This window comes from Cryptomeria japonica, chromosome 11 (assembly GCF_030272615.1).
Source record: "Cryptomeria japonica chromosome 11, Sugi_1.0, whole genome shotgun sequence".
Taxonomy (NCBI): Eukaryota; Viridiplantae; Streptophyta; class Pinopsida; order Cupressales; family Cupressaceae; genus Cryptomeria; species Cryptomeria japonica.
The window spans coordinates 590,480,152-590,498,282 of record NC_081415.1 but is presented as its reverse complement, the minus strand read 5'-3'; the positions used below and the strand labels follow the sequence as shown (position 1 = coordinate 590,498,282).

Genomic DNA, 18,131 nt, shown 5'->3' with positions numbered 1-18,131 from the left:
TCATTAATGTCGCTAGTGGTTTTGGAATGGCCGAGAAAGTGCTTGCAAAGTTTTTTGGCGTCATTTTTTATTTGCTCATCCACACTTGAAACAAATTACATTTTTACATTCTAGACTCCACTTTATACACATTCAAAAAAATTGATTAGATTTCTCAAAACTAAGGGGCAAGTACGCTCAATTTTTTATTTTTCAAGATGTGTCTACTTTGAAAGTTAGTAAAAAAAAAAATTCTTTAAAAAATCATACAATTTTTTGACATAAACTGTATAATATTACCAAACTTTCTATTGAAGAGATTTGTGAAATACTTTAAAAAAAATATTTCAAGGAGAGCATACGTCACCCTATGCTATATTTTTCTAGCCAATGCTCCTCCTATTTGATTTTCTTAATCGACACCATTTAAATAATAATAAAATAGTTTTAGAAAGTAGATTCTAGGTCATATTGCTCTTGTTCTTATCACATCTTAAAATTATGAAAACGAACATTTTTTTGTTTTTGTTTAAGATTAATTTTTGTCGATTTCAAATTAAAATTACCACATTGTAATGCACATACCTAGGCTTATTTACTTGTCATATCTGTTGATTTATTTTTGGGTGTTTACGATCATGAAGCTTGTGAACTCATTTTCTCATACAAATTTGATTTGTGCTATATATGAGATTGATCTAACAACACATGCACCTAAACACATGTTTGACTTCATCTGATAGATAGTTGAACTTGCTAAGGTGGTATCTTAAGACACTATTTAGAAGTTTGTCAAATTAATAGATCAATGAATTCTCTTAGATCATTCTCTTAGATCATCAACTATTATGAACAATAATAAAGATGACATATACACACATCTATGACATACATGATGATCATGCAAAGCTTGAATATTTATTTCCTTTTGAAAATAGAATAGTATCCTAATTATGCTGAGAGACATCTACAATGACATGCAAATATCCGTAAACAAAAAAATGATTTTGAATAAATTTGACGTGTAGATGACAAGTAAATGCATGCATGTTTATGTTTCTCTATAAGTATTATTTTATTACTCTGATTAAAATAGAAACATTGCCACTTGTCTCATAAATATACGAAACCACATCTTTAATGAGAGTGAAAGAGTGAAGCATTATTCAACTCTATGTCCTTCTTAACAACTAATAAACAACCACATCTTTAATGAGAGTGAAAGAGTGAAGCATTATTCAACTCCATGTCTTTCTTAACAACTAATAAACATGCAAGATAATTATGTGATATCTCTGGACATTATTTTACAGATATATTTTTTAGAATATAGATATACTAGTTATTCTTTCATATAAAATTAAGTGAACATTGAATACCTAAACACAATGATGTAACAAAATATTACACACCATCACAAATGACAAGAAAATTTTGAAATTTAAATTTTAGGGTCAAAACTATTGTTGGACAAGAGATGCATAGCGTCATGTTCCTGCCGAGAGTTAGAAATGTAGAGAGTAGAAGAGAAAAGGAAAAATGGAGAATTAGTAGAAAGGTGGGATCAATGGATTGCAAAACAATAAGAAGTGGATATTAGAAGCAGTAGGCATGAGAGATAAAAATAGTGCAAAATGGGGAATTAATTAGAAATTTTTTTCTATGTTTTGTATTGTATGTGTAAAGGAATCAAAAAAACAAATTTAAGTGCAAACTTGATTCACACTCCATTGCTATCATTATCAAATCTTGATTTTCATTGTATGTGTAGAAGAATTCAAAAACAAATTAAGTGCAAACTTGATTCACATGAAGAGAGCAGATTTTGATACTAAAACATTAAAGTTTTGTAATTAAATCCTTTTTATGGCTTCTATCATTTTCCTTATAAAACAATAGTGTTGTACAATTCTTTCTCTAAGTAGTTTTCGGTAAGTTCTAAGAAGACAACAACTTACAAATTTTTCTATATTCTAGTAACAAAAGCATAAAAAGCAAAGCAATTAAAAATTGTTTATCTTCTGAAATATGCATAACAAAAGCTCATATAAACCAACAATTCACATTAAAATTTGGGACAAGAAGTGTTAAAAGGATACTTATTCTCAAGAAAGGAAAATAATGGCACCTTACTATTGAAGTAGGGCATTGAAATATTTTTGGTAGAGATTTTACCAAACACAGATATGAATTAGAAGCAAATCCAAGAAATAATTTAATTAACAAAATTTTTGCAAATTGCATATAGTTTGATGTGATATTTATTGTCATTGAACAAGGTTTAATGGCAGGAACTAATAATGTTCGCTTCTTTGGCCCTTTTTTAAAGGACACGCCGGCAGATACTATTCCTATTACACGTGTGAAGATTTGTTGATTTAAAAAATATTTACGGTGTCAACTACCCACTGAATGCATGCCAAGACTATGTTTACGTCAAACATACATTTATTATTTCAGAGAATAAAATTATAGAAGATTTTTGACGTTTAGAATAAGGATAGTTTACAGGCCAATAAACCTTGTCTGAGTTAATATATAGGGTAGTGGAAGTGGCTATAAATTGTTGTTTATCAACTATGAAATTCCATCTGTAGTCTCTGCAAGTATTTATTCATCAAAACTAAAGTAATCAAGCAAATATGGCTGCTTTCTCTTTGATCAGTATGTGTACAGTTTCTCTAGTATTGTTGCAGGTTTTTGCATTGGGATTGCCAGCCCATAATCTCGAAACAATGGAAATTTATGCTAGTGAGCTCATGGATGCTGCCAAGAGTGATATTGAATGGTTAAAATCCATAAGAAGAAGTATTCATGAGTACCCAGAACTCCTTTTTCAGGAATACAACACAAGTGCTCTTATCAGAAGAGAGCTTGATAACATTGGGGTATCGTACAAATGGCCTTATGCAAAGACTGGTGTGGTGGCCCAGATAGGCTCCGGATCGCCTGCTGTTGTTGCTCTCAGGGCTGATATGGATGCTCTGCCTTTGCAAGTATACATAAAAATCTATGTTTGCATATTTTGGAAACAGGGCCAATTAAGATTGTGTTTTGCAAAGTTTATATCATTTCTAATGTCTTCTTCTTGATGTTAATGAAGGAGCTAGTGGAGTGGGAACACAAGAGTAAAATTGCAGGAAGAATGCATGCATGTGGGCATGATGCACATGTCACTATGCTACTTGGGGCTGCTAAATTGCTTAACCAAAGGAAAGACAAACTCAAGGTTAGTACCGCTCTTTGACTGTAAAATAGTGTTAGGCTATGCTAGTTAAGATTTTTAGAATCATTTTTGCCAGAGCCATATAGTTATTGAGCTATGTTTAAGTTTGCTTGGAGCCTGCCTCTGATAAATCCGTATGAAATTATGTTCCATAGGACTTTCCCTCCACACACTGGGGATGCGTGGATGGGTAGGAAACAACTCTAGGGCCATCCCCTAAAAAAATTAAGAAATGTTTCCAGTACGCCTCAAAAACAAGAATTGACTAGATGTTCCCAGGATGGCTAGATTGCCCCCACAGCCCAAAAGTGCAGTTTAAAAAAAAAAACACACAAATGAAAAAAGAGGTGCGCTGGGGGACCCACAAGGATCCCTATACCCCTTTACAACAATCTTAAATCTAAAAAAACAAACATCTAAAGACAAAAAAATTCCCTCGTTTTGCTATTTTGATTTCTGAGAAGAAAACAAAGAAAGAGAACCACAGTGAAAACCACAGTGAAACTGTGAAAAGTTCAGCAGTGAGAAGAAAACAACAGAGCATCAAAACTACATTATTTGATGTAAGTTTACCATCCATTGTTCATCTGCACGAATTCTTTTGAATTTTTTATATTTTGTTTCCTTCAAAGTTTCAAACATTTAATGACTTTTTTGTTTTTTATTTTACGGTTCTACTTGTAGATTTGTTTTCAAAAGCAAAAACAATATAAGCAGTAGTGAAGGTACTGAAGATGGTGTGGTTGAGATTCAACAAAGAAGCTATAGAGGTACTAAGAGTACTTCTTTGTGTAGGAGTGTTGCAGATGTTGTGGGCTCAAATAACCAATTGAAATGGTCTTCTGCTCTCCTCAAAACTTGTGTGAAAAGCCCATTCAACGTAAAAAACTCCTTTTGCAATTTGCAACAGCCATAGACAAAGGTTTAAAGAAATCAAGTGGGTGGTAGAGTTGTGTTGATGTGTTTTTCATGCACATGCGAACACAAATACCAAGGTATTTTATCCTCTCTTGAACAAAGTTTCCCGACTGTTGAAGATCTTGCCGAAGGATCAGTCATAGTAACTCCAAGGTTCTTGTATGTAGGATCTCTACTCGTGGATAAGCTCTCTGCGGTACGATGTAATTTTGCTGGAATCACAAGGGGACTTACATTCGACGACCTGAATGTCTGATTTGCCTTGGATATGGCTGGAAAGTAAGATTCTACTGGTCCTAGATTTTGAAAAAAAGGAAAAAGGAGAAGGGTTGAAACAGGATTTATTCCTAATACTAAGAATGTAAGAGCAATGAATGAAGGGTTGAAACGGGATCTATTCCTAATACTAAGAATGTAAGAGCAATGAATGACCTTTGATGAAATTCTAACTAAGTCTTGCTTTGACATCCCAGGACCATCTCCACAAGGTTAGTGCGATCTTTTGAGGAAAGCTTTATGATGTTCAGATCACCGCTACAGGCATGGACATCATCAAGCTGATGCATATCAATGGAGAAGCGACAGTTGAAGTTAAGCTTAAGCTGAATGATTCCAGTTGACTACACAGGGCAAGTCTGCAATCAACAAACTGCTAGTAGTATGGATATACAAATTTTACCATTGATCATACAGATTTCTTCCACTCATCTGATAACATGAAATCAAATTTGAGAAGTATAGAGACCATGCAAATTGTTGAATCGACCCATAGAATTCACCATTTCTTCAATGAAGTTTACAAGTCTTTTGCAACAATATCTTGGCAACAATCTTTGCCTTCTCTTTCTATTCTACTCTAACTGCTATTCTATTTGCTATTAATCATTAGCTATTCTAACTTCTAACTATTAACCCCTAGCTATTAGCTTGCTATTTTCTATTAACCTTTTCAAAATGAAGAGCTTGAGCCTTTTATAATGCTCTCAATACAACTCAATGGCTCAGATCAACTTGAGATCAATGGCCGAGATTTTACAATGAAAACCCTAATTAGGGTTTGTTACTACAAACTTAATTCTGACCAATGAAATAATTGCATTATTTGGACACATGTCTTCTCTGGAATATTCGACCAATGGATAACCAGGGTAGGTACATCGAAATTTGTGTCATTTTTGATAAGTCAGGTACATTGAATCTGGACATGCTGAGATGGACCAATCTGACTGGAGGAGTGATGACTGGGATGCCACCTTGTCTGACACTTGTAACTTGGTAGATGCTCAATTTGATGATGTTGAGAAGCTATCTTTAATCAACTCTTTTGAAACTCTCCGCTTCTTCAGCGGACCCTTGCTTCAACCCCCTTAGTCTTTGATGTGTAGGATGGATGATGTACCTTTCCTTGAAATGTTGGACCGGAGAAGGTTGTCCTTGCCCTGGCCTGGTCTTCTTTCATCTGCACAACAAACCAAAAGATGATTAAGGTCATATAACATAGCATTTTCCACCTTAAATCATCAACAAGAAGATATAAAAAATAAAGCTTGTTCAAGATTCTCCCCAGGGACAGACAAGCCCTATAAGAATTTCACCCTGGACCCTTTGGAAGGGTCAAGAGCGAAATTTGCTATATTGCCCAATTTAGACCTCTCGTCAACATCATTTCACAATTAGCTCTTCGCCTAGCCCAAACAAGGTGACAAATAGTAGTTTCAAAGGATTTCGCCCTGGACCCTCTGGAAGGGTCAGGAGCGATTTCCTTGATTTTGTCTTAATTGCTTCATTTTTTCACTCCAAAATCCTCTTAAAGGTGAGCATATGCTAGTTTTAGCTCAACAAAGCCTAGGGATCCACAACTTGACCTTCCTCATTGGCAAACTAGGCGATTTTGGGAATTTCGCAATGGACCCTTTGGAAGGGTCAGGAGCGAAATCCACCTTTAGCTCAAAATCCTTACCTCTTGGACTCAAAACCTATTGAAACACATGCCTATGGCCATCTTTAGGTCCAATTTGCCTTGATCATCATCTTGGCTTAGCTCAAACTTGAAGGAAAAAGGACATTTTTGTGAATTTCGCCCTGGACCCTTTGGAAGGGTCAAGAGCGATTTTCATCATTTGGCTCAATTCCTTCAAACTTGATAATTATTTGCAATTTTAAATCATTCCTAAGGCCTTCTTTGATCTTGATCCACACTAGATTTGGCATAAAATTGAGGGAAAAGATAGGTTTTGCACAATTTCACCCTGGACCCTTTGGAAGGGTCAGGAGCGAATTTCTTCCTCTAGCCCAAAATCATCATTTTGGAGACAACAATCAATTCAAGGGCATCCCTCACCTTAGTCTAGGCATGGCTTGGCACAATTTTTGGAGAAAATGATGGGTTTTAGGATTTTCGCTCTGGACCCTTTGGAAGGGTTAGGAGCAAAAATCTTGTTTTAGGCTTATTCCTCCATCATTTCAACTTGAATCCACCTTAAAAGGCAAGAAAACATTTCTCCTCACCCATCCAAGCTACAAAAACCCAAGTTTGACTTGACTTTGCTAGGAAAATAAGGGATTTTAGGAATTTTGCTCTGGACCCTTTGAAAGGGTCAGGAGCGAATTTCCTATTTTGAGCTTGTTTTGACTACTCCATTACCTCAATCCAATATTCAAAGGCAAGAACACATCAAAGTCCTTCTAACCATGCCATAAAACTCAAGAATTTGACCATCTCCAAGAAGAAAATATGAGTTTCCAAAATTTCGCACTGGACCCTTTGGAAGGGTTAGGAGCGAAATTCACCCTCTTGGCTAAAATCCTTTATTTTTCAATGCTTTCAAACATTTCCAAAGGCCAAACATGTCCCTTCCTTTCAAGATACCTTGCAAATCAAAATTTGGTCAAACCAGGGAGGAAATGAATCTTAGGAGGTAGATTTTCGCTCTGGACCCTTTGGAAGGGTCAGGACCGAAAATCTTGATTTAGGCTTTGATTGTTCATTTTTTAAACTTCAATCTTCTTTGGAGGTAAACATAGATCATTTTCCACCTAAGGAACAAGGTTTCAAGCCCAAACATGGTAGCAAGTGAGGTTTATAGTGAATTTCGCTCTAGACCCTTTGGAAGGGTCAAGAACGAAATTCATCTCCTAGGCAAAAACTTGATCTTCTAAAGCATCCCACTCCCTCTCAGGGCAAGAACATACTAATTCCTCCTTCATCATGCCAACGCCTAGCCAAAACAAGGAAGAAAACAAGAGATATAAGGATTTTCGCTCTGGACCCTTTGGAAGGGTCAGGAGCGAAAATCATGCTTTGACCTTGATTCTTGATTTTTCAAACTCTAATCTTCCTTGGGAGGCAAACATAGACTAGTTTCCTTTCATTTCCACCTTGGTCTCGACTTTGGCTAAAGGAAAAATGAGTGTTTTCAAGAATTTCGCTCTGGACCCTTTGGAAGGGTCAAGAGCGAAATTCTCTTTCCTGGCTAAAATCTTCACCTCATCCACCTTTACTCACCTCCTAAGGCTTAGAACAAGTCAAAATACTTCCATACATGCCTTAAAAACTAGGAATTTGGTCTTGACAAGTGAGAAATTTAGGTGTATAAGGATTTTCGGTCTGGACCCTCTGGAAGGGTCAGGAGCAAAATTCCTAAACTTGGCCAAAATCCTTCACATTTTCACACCCCATCACCTCAAAACTAGAACGTTGGTCCAAACAAGGGAGAAAATGAGGTTTTCAAGAATTTCGCTCTGGACCCTTTGGAAGGGTCAGGAGCAAAATTCCTACTTTAGGCTAATTTCCATCATTTTGTCACCTCAAATCTCCTCTCAAAGACAAATGTGCATCAAAAACTTCCCATCACGCCCCAAAAGTCAACAAACTTGGTCATATCAAAGAGCAAAGTGGAGAAAAATGAATTTCGCTCTGGACCCTTTGGAAGGGTCAGGAGCGAAAATCATCCTTGGGCTCAAATCCTGACTTCATTTTCACATTTCCTCATTCAAACAAGCGTTTTTACCTTCATTCAAGCCTAAGAATGTGTTAGTTCTAGGTTTTGGTCAAAGTAGAATGTCTTATGGAGAATTTCGCTCTGGACCCTTTGGAAGGGTTAGGAGTGAAATTTGACATTTTGGTCTCTCCGCTAGGATCATTTTATGGAATATAACATTTAAATGTCACTTATACTTTAAGTTATATTCCATATATACTGTTAGGATGTTTGAGAGTGGTTTTGGACCTCCAGGAGTTATAATGCAAATTCCAGTTTTTGGAGGATTCTTCAATTTTCCAAACTTAGTTAAATTTCAGGATTAGGACATTCCAGACAGCCAAATTTCAGGGCATTTGAAGATCGGGATGACATTCCAAACTTCATCACTCACCAACTTGACCTAGCTTGGACCTTCAAGGGTGATACTCACTCACCAAGCAAGACACAATTAGCAACAAGAGCAAAACCAGGCCCTAAGGAAGACTTTCAAAGAAACCCTAACCTGGAGCATCTACTGACTCAACCTAGCACAAGCAAAGCCTGATATCCAGGGATCCCCCTGACAGCACTCATCATGCAAAGGCTAATAGACAAAACCCTAAAAGACCTAGAAAACAAACCCTAGAAAGCAAAAAAAAGTAGGGGTCCCCATTTGCAATGGGACGATGTGTGAATACGTCACAACAAGTTGGTTATGTCATTTGTGCACTGAGAACTATAGGGGCATGTTGTGACTTAATCACACGTCACCCCATTCCAAATGGGGACCCCCTACATTATGTTCACTTAGTCTTTTGGGCAATTTGGCAGTAGTTTCTTTGATCTCCTCAAGTCCTTAAGTGTTTTGGCAAATTTTGGCTAGGTTTGGAAGCTTGTATTGTTTATTTTAGGGTTTTTACCCTCCAGACTTAGAAACCTAGGGTTTTGAGAAATCTGAACGAAGCAATGAAATGAGAACCCTTCAAGGAAGCTATCAGTGAAATTTGAACAAATTATGAGGGCTTACTATTTTAAGTAAGTTTCATTGTGTCCCATATTGGCCTAATTTTGTGTTTAAACAAACTTACTATTTTTAGTAAGTCTATTTTTAGTTTCTGTGTGCCCCAATTTGGCCTAATTTAATGTTTGGAAGAACTTACTATTTTTAGTAAGTCTTTGGCAGCTCAGAGACCGATTGTAGAACTTTCCTGAATATCCAAGTTCTAAATCTAGAAAAGTTGAAAAGCAAGTAGACAATCAAAATTTTGGTTGAGTCTAAAACTCCTTCCAGAAATGACAAAGGCATGAAAGTCTATTCTAAGGCATGGAAGAATTCATCCTTCACTGAGAATTCCTCCTTTATCTCCGAATGGCGCTCAAGACTAGAGGGTGGGCGCATTTCACTTGGCAAGGAGGATTTTCCAAAATCCTCAAAATTCCTTCATTCCCACCAAAATGCGCCCTGGGTAGGTAGGTGGGCGCAAAAGACAAGTCAAGGAGGATTTTCCTCCCAAGAAAAAATTCCTCCACTACCTCAAATTTGCGCCCAAGGCAAGGAGGAGAGCGCTAAAACTCAATCAAGGAGGAATTTTCCATTTTCAGGAAATTCCTCCACCTCATCAAGAATGTGCTCAAGGACAAGGGGAGAGCGCCAAAAACATGCCATGGAGGATTTTTCCTCCCAAGTCAAATTCCTGCTCTACCAACCAAATGCGCCCAAGTGTGAGGAATTCTTGAAAATGAAAAAATTGACTAAGTGGACTCCAGATTGGACAAAATTCCTTGAAAATGGAAAAAGTCGTTGAATGTCAAAAATTCTCTCTTAAGGACAGAGCATGCACGAGCATTCACAAAACATAAAAAGGCAAAATTTCACAAGGGAAGGAATTTTCCTTCTCCAAGATTGACAGGCATTCAAGAATCCTTTAGAAATGGAAAAGATTGTGAAAATGGCAAGAAAATCTTTCAAAATATCCTCCATACGCCTAGGATAGAAAGAATCTTATGAAAGATGAGTTGGAAACATGCAAAAGGAATATTCTGCATTAATGAAGTATAACTTGGAAAATTATGGAAGTTCCTATATTTGAACTCAAGAGTGACGGTGGGGTCCAGTGGAATGGCAAGTTCTTTCTTTTTCGTTAAGGAAACATGATGCACGATTGGAATGAATTAATACAACTGCTAAATTTATCTCCTCGCCAACTTAGCAAATTGGTAGACAACTTCTTTTAAACAAGGATGTGGAATTCATTCTTCACAATACACTTTGGAGAAATTGAAGCAGGAGCAATGTGAAGAAAGCTAGGGCGAGATTTTATTATTCCAAAAGTTATCATTTTGGAGGTTTTTATTTATTCCAAGTTTGGAATTGACAGCATGAAATTCTTCCCTCGGTGGATTTCTAGAATTCTTTTGTTAGGAATTTAATGTTAATTATTTATTTTGCAGGAATGGCAAAATACAACAAGATGGCGAATACTTCTTGGCAAGCACAGATCAAGAATGAACAAAGAGGATTCCTGTCGGAGACAAAAATCATTTCAAAATGGAGAGAAGTCAGTGATACCAACTTTCAAGTTGAGAGAATTTAGAAAGAGAGTATTTGGTATAGACGGACATCCTCCATCAGCCACCGCCAATAAGATTATCAGAAGTGGAATTGTAGCAGCTGTTGACTTCCCTCCTGCCATCTAGTGCCCAAAATTGATTATGGAATGTGCAAAGCATTATGATGCTGAAAGAAGAGCGATTCTAGCACCTGATGCCAGGCTCCTAGCAAACCTCACGGCTCAATCAATTGGTGAAGCTTTAGGAATCCCAACTTTCTAGTCTATGATGTATAAGACCAAAGAAAGAGCAACAGTAATTTATGATTTTGGCTTTGAGAGATGCGGTGGAATCGTCAATAGAATATGGATGTAGAAGCCGAAGCCTCAGATTTTAAAGTTGCCCAAGTAGCTCACCAGCATGGACTTCAAGCAAGAATATGCCGATCTCGTGTTGATGATGAGCCAGATTGTGGGATGTCCACAAGCCTACATCTTTGAATATTGGATGTTTTACTTCATTGGAGAAGTGATGGAGGGTATAAAGGTTGTAGACTGGGCAAGAATAATTAGCAACAACCTGGACGAGCAGCTGAGGAATTTAAAGTAGTCTCAATCTTTCTACATGAGCTCGTATATTGTCTACATGTTGGCTAGAATGGGAAAGTTCAACAAATTACCAGGAAAAGGACCCATGGGATGTGGCCCAAGACAATTGAAGGTCCATGAGTGTTATCCACAACTACACTTATATGATCTACTTTCAAGAAAGCAAGCGACACCTTCACTATGCATATTACTAGAACTTTGCAGGGAGGACTTCACACAAGATTGTTGTAGGAGGCAAGGAAGTTAGTAAAGAAGTATGGGGCTTGGTACATTCAATTTCTAAAATTTACTTACATCTGGGTCCAAGGATCCTTTGCCCAACCATATAAACTTCCAAGATATCCAACAAACAAGATGGTGCTATTAGAAGTTACTAGACAATTGACTGCCTATGACAAAATTCAGAAGAAGAAGAAGTTGGGGCTTGAATTTCCAATTGTCATAGGAGATTATGATAAATTGTGTCCATCATTGGCAACAACAGAGAAGTCAATAGATGAATTAATAGTCTACCACCTAGCACCTCATACCACAAGGACATTCTTTGATCTGTATGATAAAATAAGGATGGTATCTGGCATAAGATTCAAATGGAGGATTATTGGCCTAATGCCAAAGATGACTATGAAATCAGGAAGAGGATGTTTTCTAGATTGCCTCTTAAGTTGATAAGAATCTGTGAAATCATACAAGTGTCGGATCAAATAGAAGAGGATGTGAATACTGTTCAACCAAAGTATGAAAAGGAGAAGGATAAGCCAATTTAGGTGCCCAACTGGTCAGAAATAGAAGTTGATGACTTAGATGTCCTAAGCAGTCCTATTTTGGAGTTCACTAGGCACTGGGTTGAATGGCACATCGCAAAATTGAAAGCAAAGAATACCTGTTTGACTTACGATCTGATGGGAGACTCGGAATCCCATGACAAGGTAATTGAAGGGTCATCAGGAGCTCAGGTCCAAGAAGAAGCAATTCCACCAGAAAGGATAGAGCGTGGGAAGGAGAAAAGTGTTCCTAGAAATCCAAAGGCAAGGAAAAGAAAGGAAGATCAATAGGAGGAATCAAGGCAGAAGAGGCCAAGGTTGGAAGAAGCACAGTCGCTTGTTAGATCCTCAAGCGTGCATGAAGTTGATATGTTCACAAGAGAAGTAGCAGGAAATCAGCCACAAGAGGATGATCAGGACATTTCACAAGTGCAGGATATTTTCAATGTCTGTGCCTCTCAGAGGTTTGTTCAACAGAAGAATCAAAGACAGGAACGTCCTCCGAATCCAGATTTGCAGGTCCAGGATTGTTTCAGGGAAACAAACACGGGAGACTTAGGACCTTTTGAGGAAGTTTCACAAGAACAGGTACAACTAATAATGCATGATCAACAAGCAGCCACTCTGGATTGGCTAAAAGAGAGAATGAGGAAAGAGCCAAAGGAAGAGATAGATCGTACTAAACAGGATAAACAGGCTAGCATAGAAGAAAGTGGCGAAGAAATTCTCTAAAGTTACAAGAGATGAATCAGGATCCAGGACTTTACACATAGTTGTGCCTAGAGTTGACAAGGATAGGAATTAGGTTACTCCAGATGAGTATGATGTCATAGTAGTCAACCTAGGGTGTGCCTCCAAGGCACAAGTGATAGAAGGTTTGATGAGTCTTCCTCATCATTGAAGGAGTAGATGAAGAGAGTGGAAGAGAAAAACAGGAAGTTGAAGAGTGAAAACAAAGCCTTGTGTATGTGCGACGCTTGATGCATCCATTCAAATTGGAAGATCACACTTTTGTCCCTCCCTCTTCTCTTCTGAAGGTATCTATGGATGGGATTGAAGAAATAAGGAAAATGGATTTAATGGGTTTATAATTAATTTACAAAAGTGAATTTTGAATGATAGAGGTTCAAGATATCCAAAGTGCAAATGAACAAGGAAAACAAAGAAAATAATTGATAACATTTGTAGAACTATAATAGCGAAGTTGTATTATGCCAAATTCTATACAATATCTATGAAAATAGATATTTGAAACCCATGTGTAGTTTGTCTAGCTTATCTTTGTCTAACTACAAAGAATAACAATGTACTTTACTATATACAAAATGGAGATGATATGTTGGTTGAATTGAACCATTTCATATCCACTTCTCAATTGTTCACAACTACTTCACAACCATTAAACATGATGAATCTATTTGGCATATGGGTGTTGAACACGATGATGAATCTATTGACATAACTACAACGGTTGAGCAACGTTGAATTGCCTTGGTATGGTTTAGTGACCCAAATCCTTCTAGAGCAACGACCCCTCATTAAAGAGCATTGCTTCCCATTTCATGTGGTTGAATCCAAAGATGTGGAAACAAATTGACAACCTACACCTTCATAAACCATTTTGGTCAAGAAGGAACTTGACTTGCATTGACTATCTAGAAGAGAGGGATCTCATGTTGATGTGCCTATTTGACACTAGTGTCAATGAATTGATCCATACTACATGATCACTACAATTTGGATTGATTTATGTTTGTTGAAGAGTCTCTACGACATCTAATGTATCCAATAGAGGTGGAAAGTAAAGGCACAAGATCTCTATGTTGAAGATTGGATACAACCCAAGTTAAGAAGGAATATTAAGCTTAAAAGCATTTTCTCCTTTCCTAGTGATGATATAGGACCCACACCGAGATGGATGAAGCTTGGGGTGTGGTCTTGTCAATCTTTCCTTCTACAAGTGTAGCCAAACTCAACCACTAACCTAAAAGGTGTGTTGTGTCTGATGCTTATCATGACATTGCCTGTATTTGGCATTAGCATGCTTCAAATGGTTTGCACTTGCTACTAAATGTGCTCAATGAATTGAATGGCTTTGTCAACTTCCTTTGAGCCAAAGGAGTTGTTGATGGCGAAATAGGATAATCAATGTCAATGGGTGCCAAAAGTTGGAAACTCAAGCAAACCTAGAAGAGCTATGTGTGGTAGAGTTGTGCAAATCTCTTTTGTAGTTGTGTTGAATGAATGACAAACTTTCATCCTAGTTGCATTGCTTCTTTGAATTCTACACCCTAAGAAGATGCACTTTCATCTTGTTTACCACTTTTGCTTATCCATTAGTCTACAAATAGAATTTTGTAAAAGTTTGCGCCTAGCATAGACCAAAGTTATTTCTAAAAATTGTTGAAGAACCTTTTGTCTCTATCAAATAAGATAGTTTCTAGGATTCCAAAGTGAATCTAGACATGTCGAACGTATAATTTAGCTATTTCCAAAGTTAAGTTGAGATGGCTTTCTTGCAAGGTAATAGAACTATCGTCTTTGAGGATCTATCAACTAATACAAAAAAAAACCATTGCCATGCTTGGTAGTAGGGTAGCTTGACATGAAATCCATGGAAATGAATTCCCACAATCTCATTAGAACTAACAAAGGTGTTTACAAATGTCGTTTCTTGTTGACTGGAATGGGAATTGTGGATGTGGTACAAGACCTTATGTATTTGACAACATTGAACTTGAGGTTTGGTCAAAATAAGTACATTTGTAACATTGCAATAGTTTGTTCAGCTCTGAAATGTCATGCAATCTTTGCTAAATTGAGCCTCCCACAATATTTTTTGTCTCTTTGCTTGCACCAAGGTAGTATAGGATTCCATCTTGCAAATTGAAATATGGATTCAATTAAGTTATTAACACAAAGAAAATTCTAATAGATATCTGCAATCCATGTCAATGGATACAATTTTGACCATGTGCCAACTTGATGTCCATATGTGTCAAGAACAAAAATCAGAGCTTGAGCAAACAACTAAAACAATATGTGACTAGATTGGCACTCTACTTCTTATGCTTAATGTTCAGATAGAACTATTTAAAATAAGAAGACCATTTTTGATATTGCTCTTGTTGTAACTTGTTCTAAGCCAACAAAAACTAGAGTAGCTTGTGATATGTGTGGATCATAGTCTCCTTACCCAAGATATGGTAGTTAACAACAGCATAAAGCTTGCAATTATATGTTGGGTAGTTTCTTATCAATGCAATGAAAGTTTAACCATGGTAAGCAACTAGGTGACCATATTGAGTGAAGATTGCTCCAAGTGCATATTTAAATGCTTTGGTCTCATTCTCAAATGGTTGTTGAAGATTCGATAATACAAGCATTGGTTTGGAACAAAGTCTACATTTCAATTCTTCAAATGCTTTCCATTGTACATTTAACCAATTAAGCTTTGCTTTAGTACTGCCTCTAGTAACTTGGTTTAGAGGCGAAGTCACATGAGAAAAACCAAGTTCAAATCTCTTGTAGAAATTTGCTAGTACAAAAAAGTTGTAGAGATTTGTGATTCTTTAGCTTTAGCTATTACTAGATGACCTAAATATCAATTGAATCCGCATGCACTCCTTGTTCATCTAATATATATCCTAGATACTACATGGTCCCTTTTTCAAATGAATATTATTCTATTTTTCATACAACTTATGCTTTCGCAAAGTGTCATGTACTTAATTGATATGGTGCAAATGTGCATCCCATGTTTTGTTGAATAATAGGATGTCATCAAGGTAGACTACAACAAATGAGATGGTGCATGGCCTGAGAAATGTCATTCATCATCCCCATAAATGTAGTTGTTGAATTGGTTAAGTTGAAGGCTGTGACTAACCATTCAAACAAACCTTCTTTCAGCCTAGCTTCTAGATGTTTGTGGGTTCAACAAGAATCTAATGATACCTAGACCTAAGATTGATTTTGGTGAGGATTTTTCCACCACAAAGTTGGTCTAGAAAGTCCTAAATCCTTGGAAAAGGGTAGCAGTTCTTCAGTATGATCTTGTTGAGAGCTTTGCAATCAATGCACAATCTCCATGTGTCATACTTTGTGCAAGCACAATTTGGCTGCCACAAGGCAATGAGTTAGGCTTGGTGGTCCTTTATCCACAAGTTCATCTTCATTCTCAAAAATTATTTGTGATATAAAGACGTATCAGGTAGAGTTAGTCTTGGAATCAAATCAATAATGTGCTTAACTAGACAATTTGTAGGTACTTTGGTGATTAAAAGATATACTTGCATTATTCCAACTTGGGGTTCAGCTTTGAGGTCTTTGTTGCTGTTGTTGGAGGAATTGCGATACAAATTGGTGCTACAAGGATGTTGTTATGTTCAATTATCACCATCAAAAGCACAATTTTTTTAACTAGAACTAGCTTCTTACACCGTTTGGCACTAATGAATGATAACTTAGGAACAATTTTATAGTATACAATATCTCTTATTAACATCTATGACAACATTTCTAGGATTTTCTTCATAGACAACATATCAATGGGGTATAGTTGCCCAAGTAAAACATCACAAATGACTATACCTTGGAAAGCCTTGATGTTGTACAATAGGTGACATTGTTGAGTGATGTGTTTCTCAAATCCTACATTGAATCATCCAATGGAGTATGGTTGTGGGTGAGGCATAAATGGCAAGTTTAATCTTCAAATTGCTTCAAGAGAAATCATGTTCTCTAGCTTCCATTGTCAACAATGAAGTGTACTAGTTGACTATTGATCCACATTCGAGAACTGAACAATCTTCCTTCCTTTGTGTCCATAAAGGAAGCAAAGACGTTTGTGGTACCAACATAGAACTAGGCTTAAATTCCATGATCTACTTACCTTTGTCCATTGCCACAGTGCTTGTACTTGTAGCTTCAATCTATGCAAGTAGACTTCCAAGCATCGCATTCTTCATTGGAATGAATGTTGGACTTACAGATTGAACATAATTTTCCAGTCTTGGATTGTTTATTCTAATCATTTAATGGCTATTACTTCTTTTGTGGATGGCACTAAGAGCCATAGAAGGCTTAGACTATGGTTTGGTCTAAGACTTAGATTCTTTAGTCTTAGTCTTGACCTTGGCTTTTGCTTCAAACTTGCAAGAAAATTTGTAGGCTTCTTTGGTTGAAGGAATCTATAGGAAATCCAAATCTAATTGGATGTGCAATCTCAAGCCTAACCTATACCCTTCAAAACAAGGTTTTGTTCTTGATTCAAAATACCTAGTTTGGAGACCAAGGTATGAAATATTTTTGTACATTCCTACACAAATTGACCTTAGCCTTAGCATAATTGAGAGATTTTGATTTAATAGTCATCATACTTTCCAAGAAGGTAATAGGTTTATTTAAGTGCTGCTACAAAACCATTCCATGTTTCTCCAAATCTGTATAAATCATTTTATGTGTCATGTAGTAGTTATTCCACCATTTTTGTATTGATTAAAAACTACCAAAGAGAAAATGTATTATTTTCTTGATTAGATAAATGTTTAACCATATAGTATGAACATATGAAGTTATGCTAGTTATCTAGGGCACTTGCATCTATTTTTCCTTCAAACATAGGGATGTCTAGATTGACTTGTATTTTGTATGGCATCTAATCACCAAATTGTTGATATGAATTGGAAGGAGTATGAACTTGCTTGAAAGGTAGCAAGAATTGACAAACAATATCCACTTGTTCGTGTGCATGGCATTCTTCCCATTCTTCTTGTCTTTATGATGAATCCTCTATCAATTTTTGGAATTTTTCTAAAGTTGGGATCATTGATGATTTGCTTCCAACTAAGGATGTGTAGGAAGGTATGAAAAAGAGTCACGAGTCCCATGGCCTAAAATCATACATTTAGACCTTGTATGAGTGAACCTAAAAACAAAGCCAAAGTTCAAATGCACCATGATACCACTAAAAAATGATATGAAGTGTGTATGCTCTAATACCACTAATCTAAGGCCTAGAAAAATCTTGGATGGAAAGCTTCACTAAAACGGATTTGAAGGGGTTATTTTCAAAAGCGAATTATGAATGATAGAGGTTCAAGATATGCAAAGTGTGAATGAA

At 36.7% G+C, this 18,131-nt stretch overlaps 1 protein-coding gene across 1 annotated transcript in view; it reads left to right on the top strand.

The window, feature by feature from the left end:
• Positions 1–2,435: 2,435 nt before the first annotated feature.
• LOC131077329 (IAA-amino acid hydrolase ILR1-like 5) overlaps positions 2,436–18,131 on the top strand; it is a 41,429-nt gene continuing 25,733 nt past the window's right edge. Inside the window, exons 1-2 of the mRNA XM_058014807.2 lie at positions 2,436–2,975; positions 3,083–3,208. Of these exons, the coding sequence (XP_057870790.2) occupies positions 2,622–2,975; positions 3,083–3,208 (480 nt within the window). The 5' untranslated portion in view covers positions 2,436–2,621. The remainder of the gene's footprint in view (positions 2,976–3,082; positions 3,209–18,131) is intronic.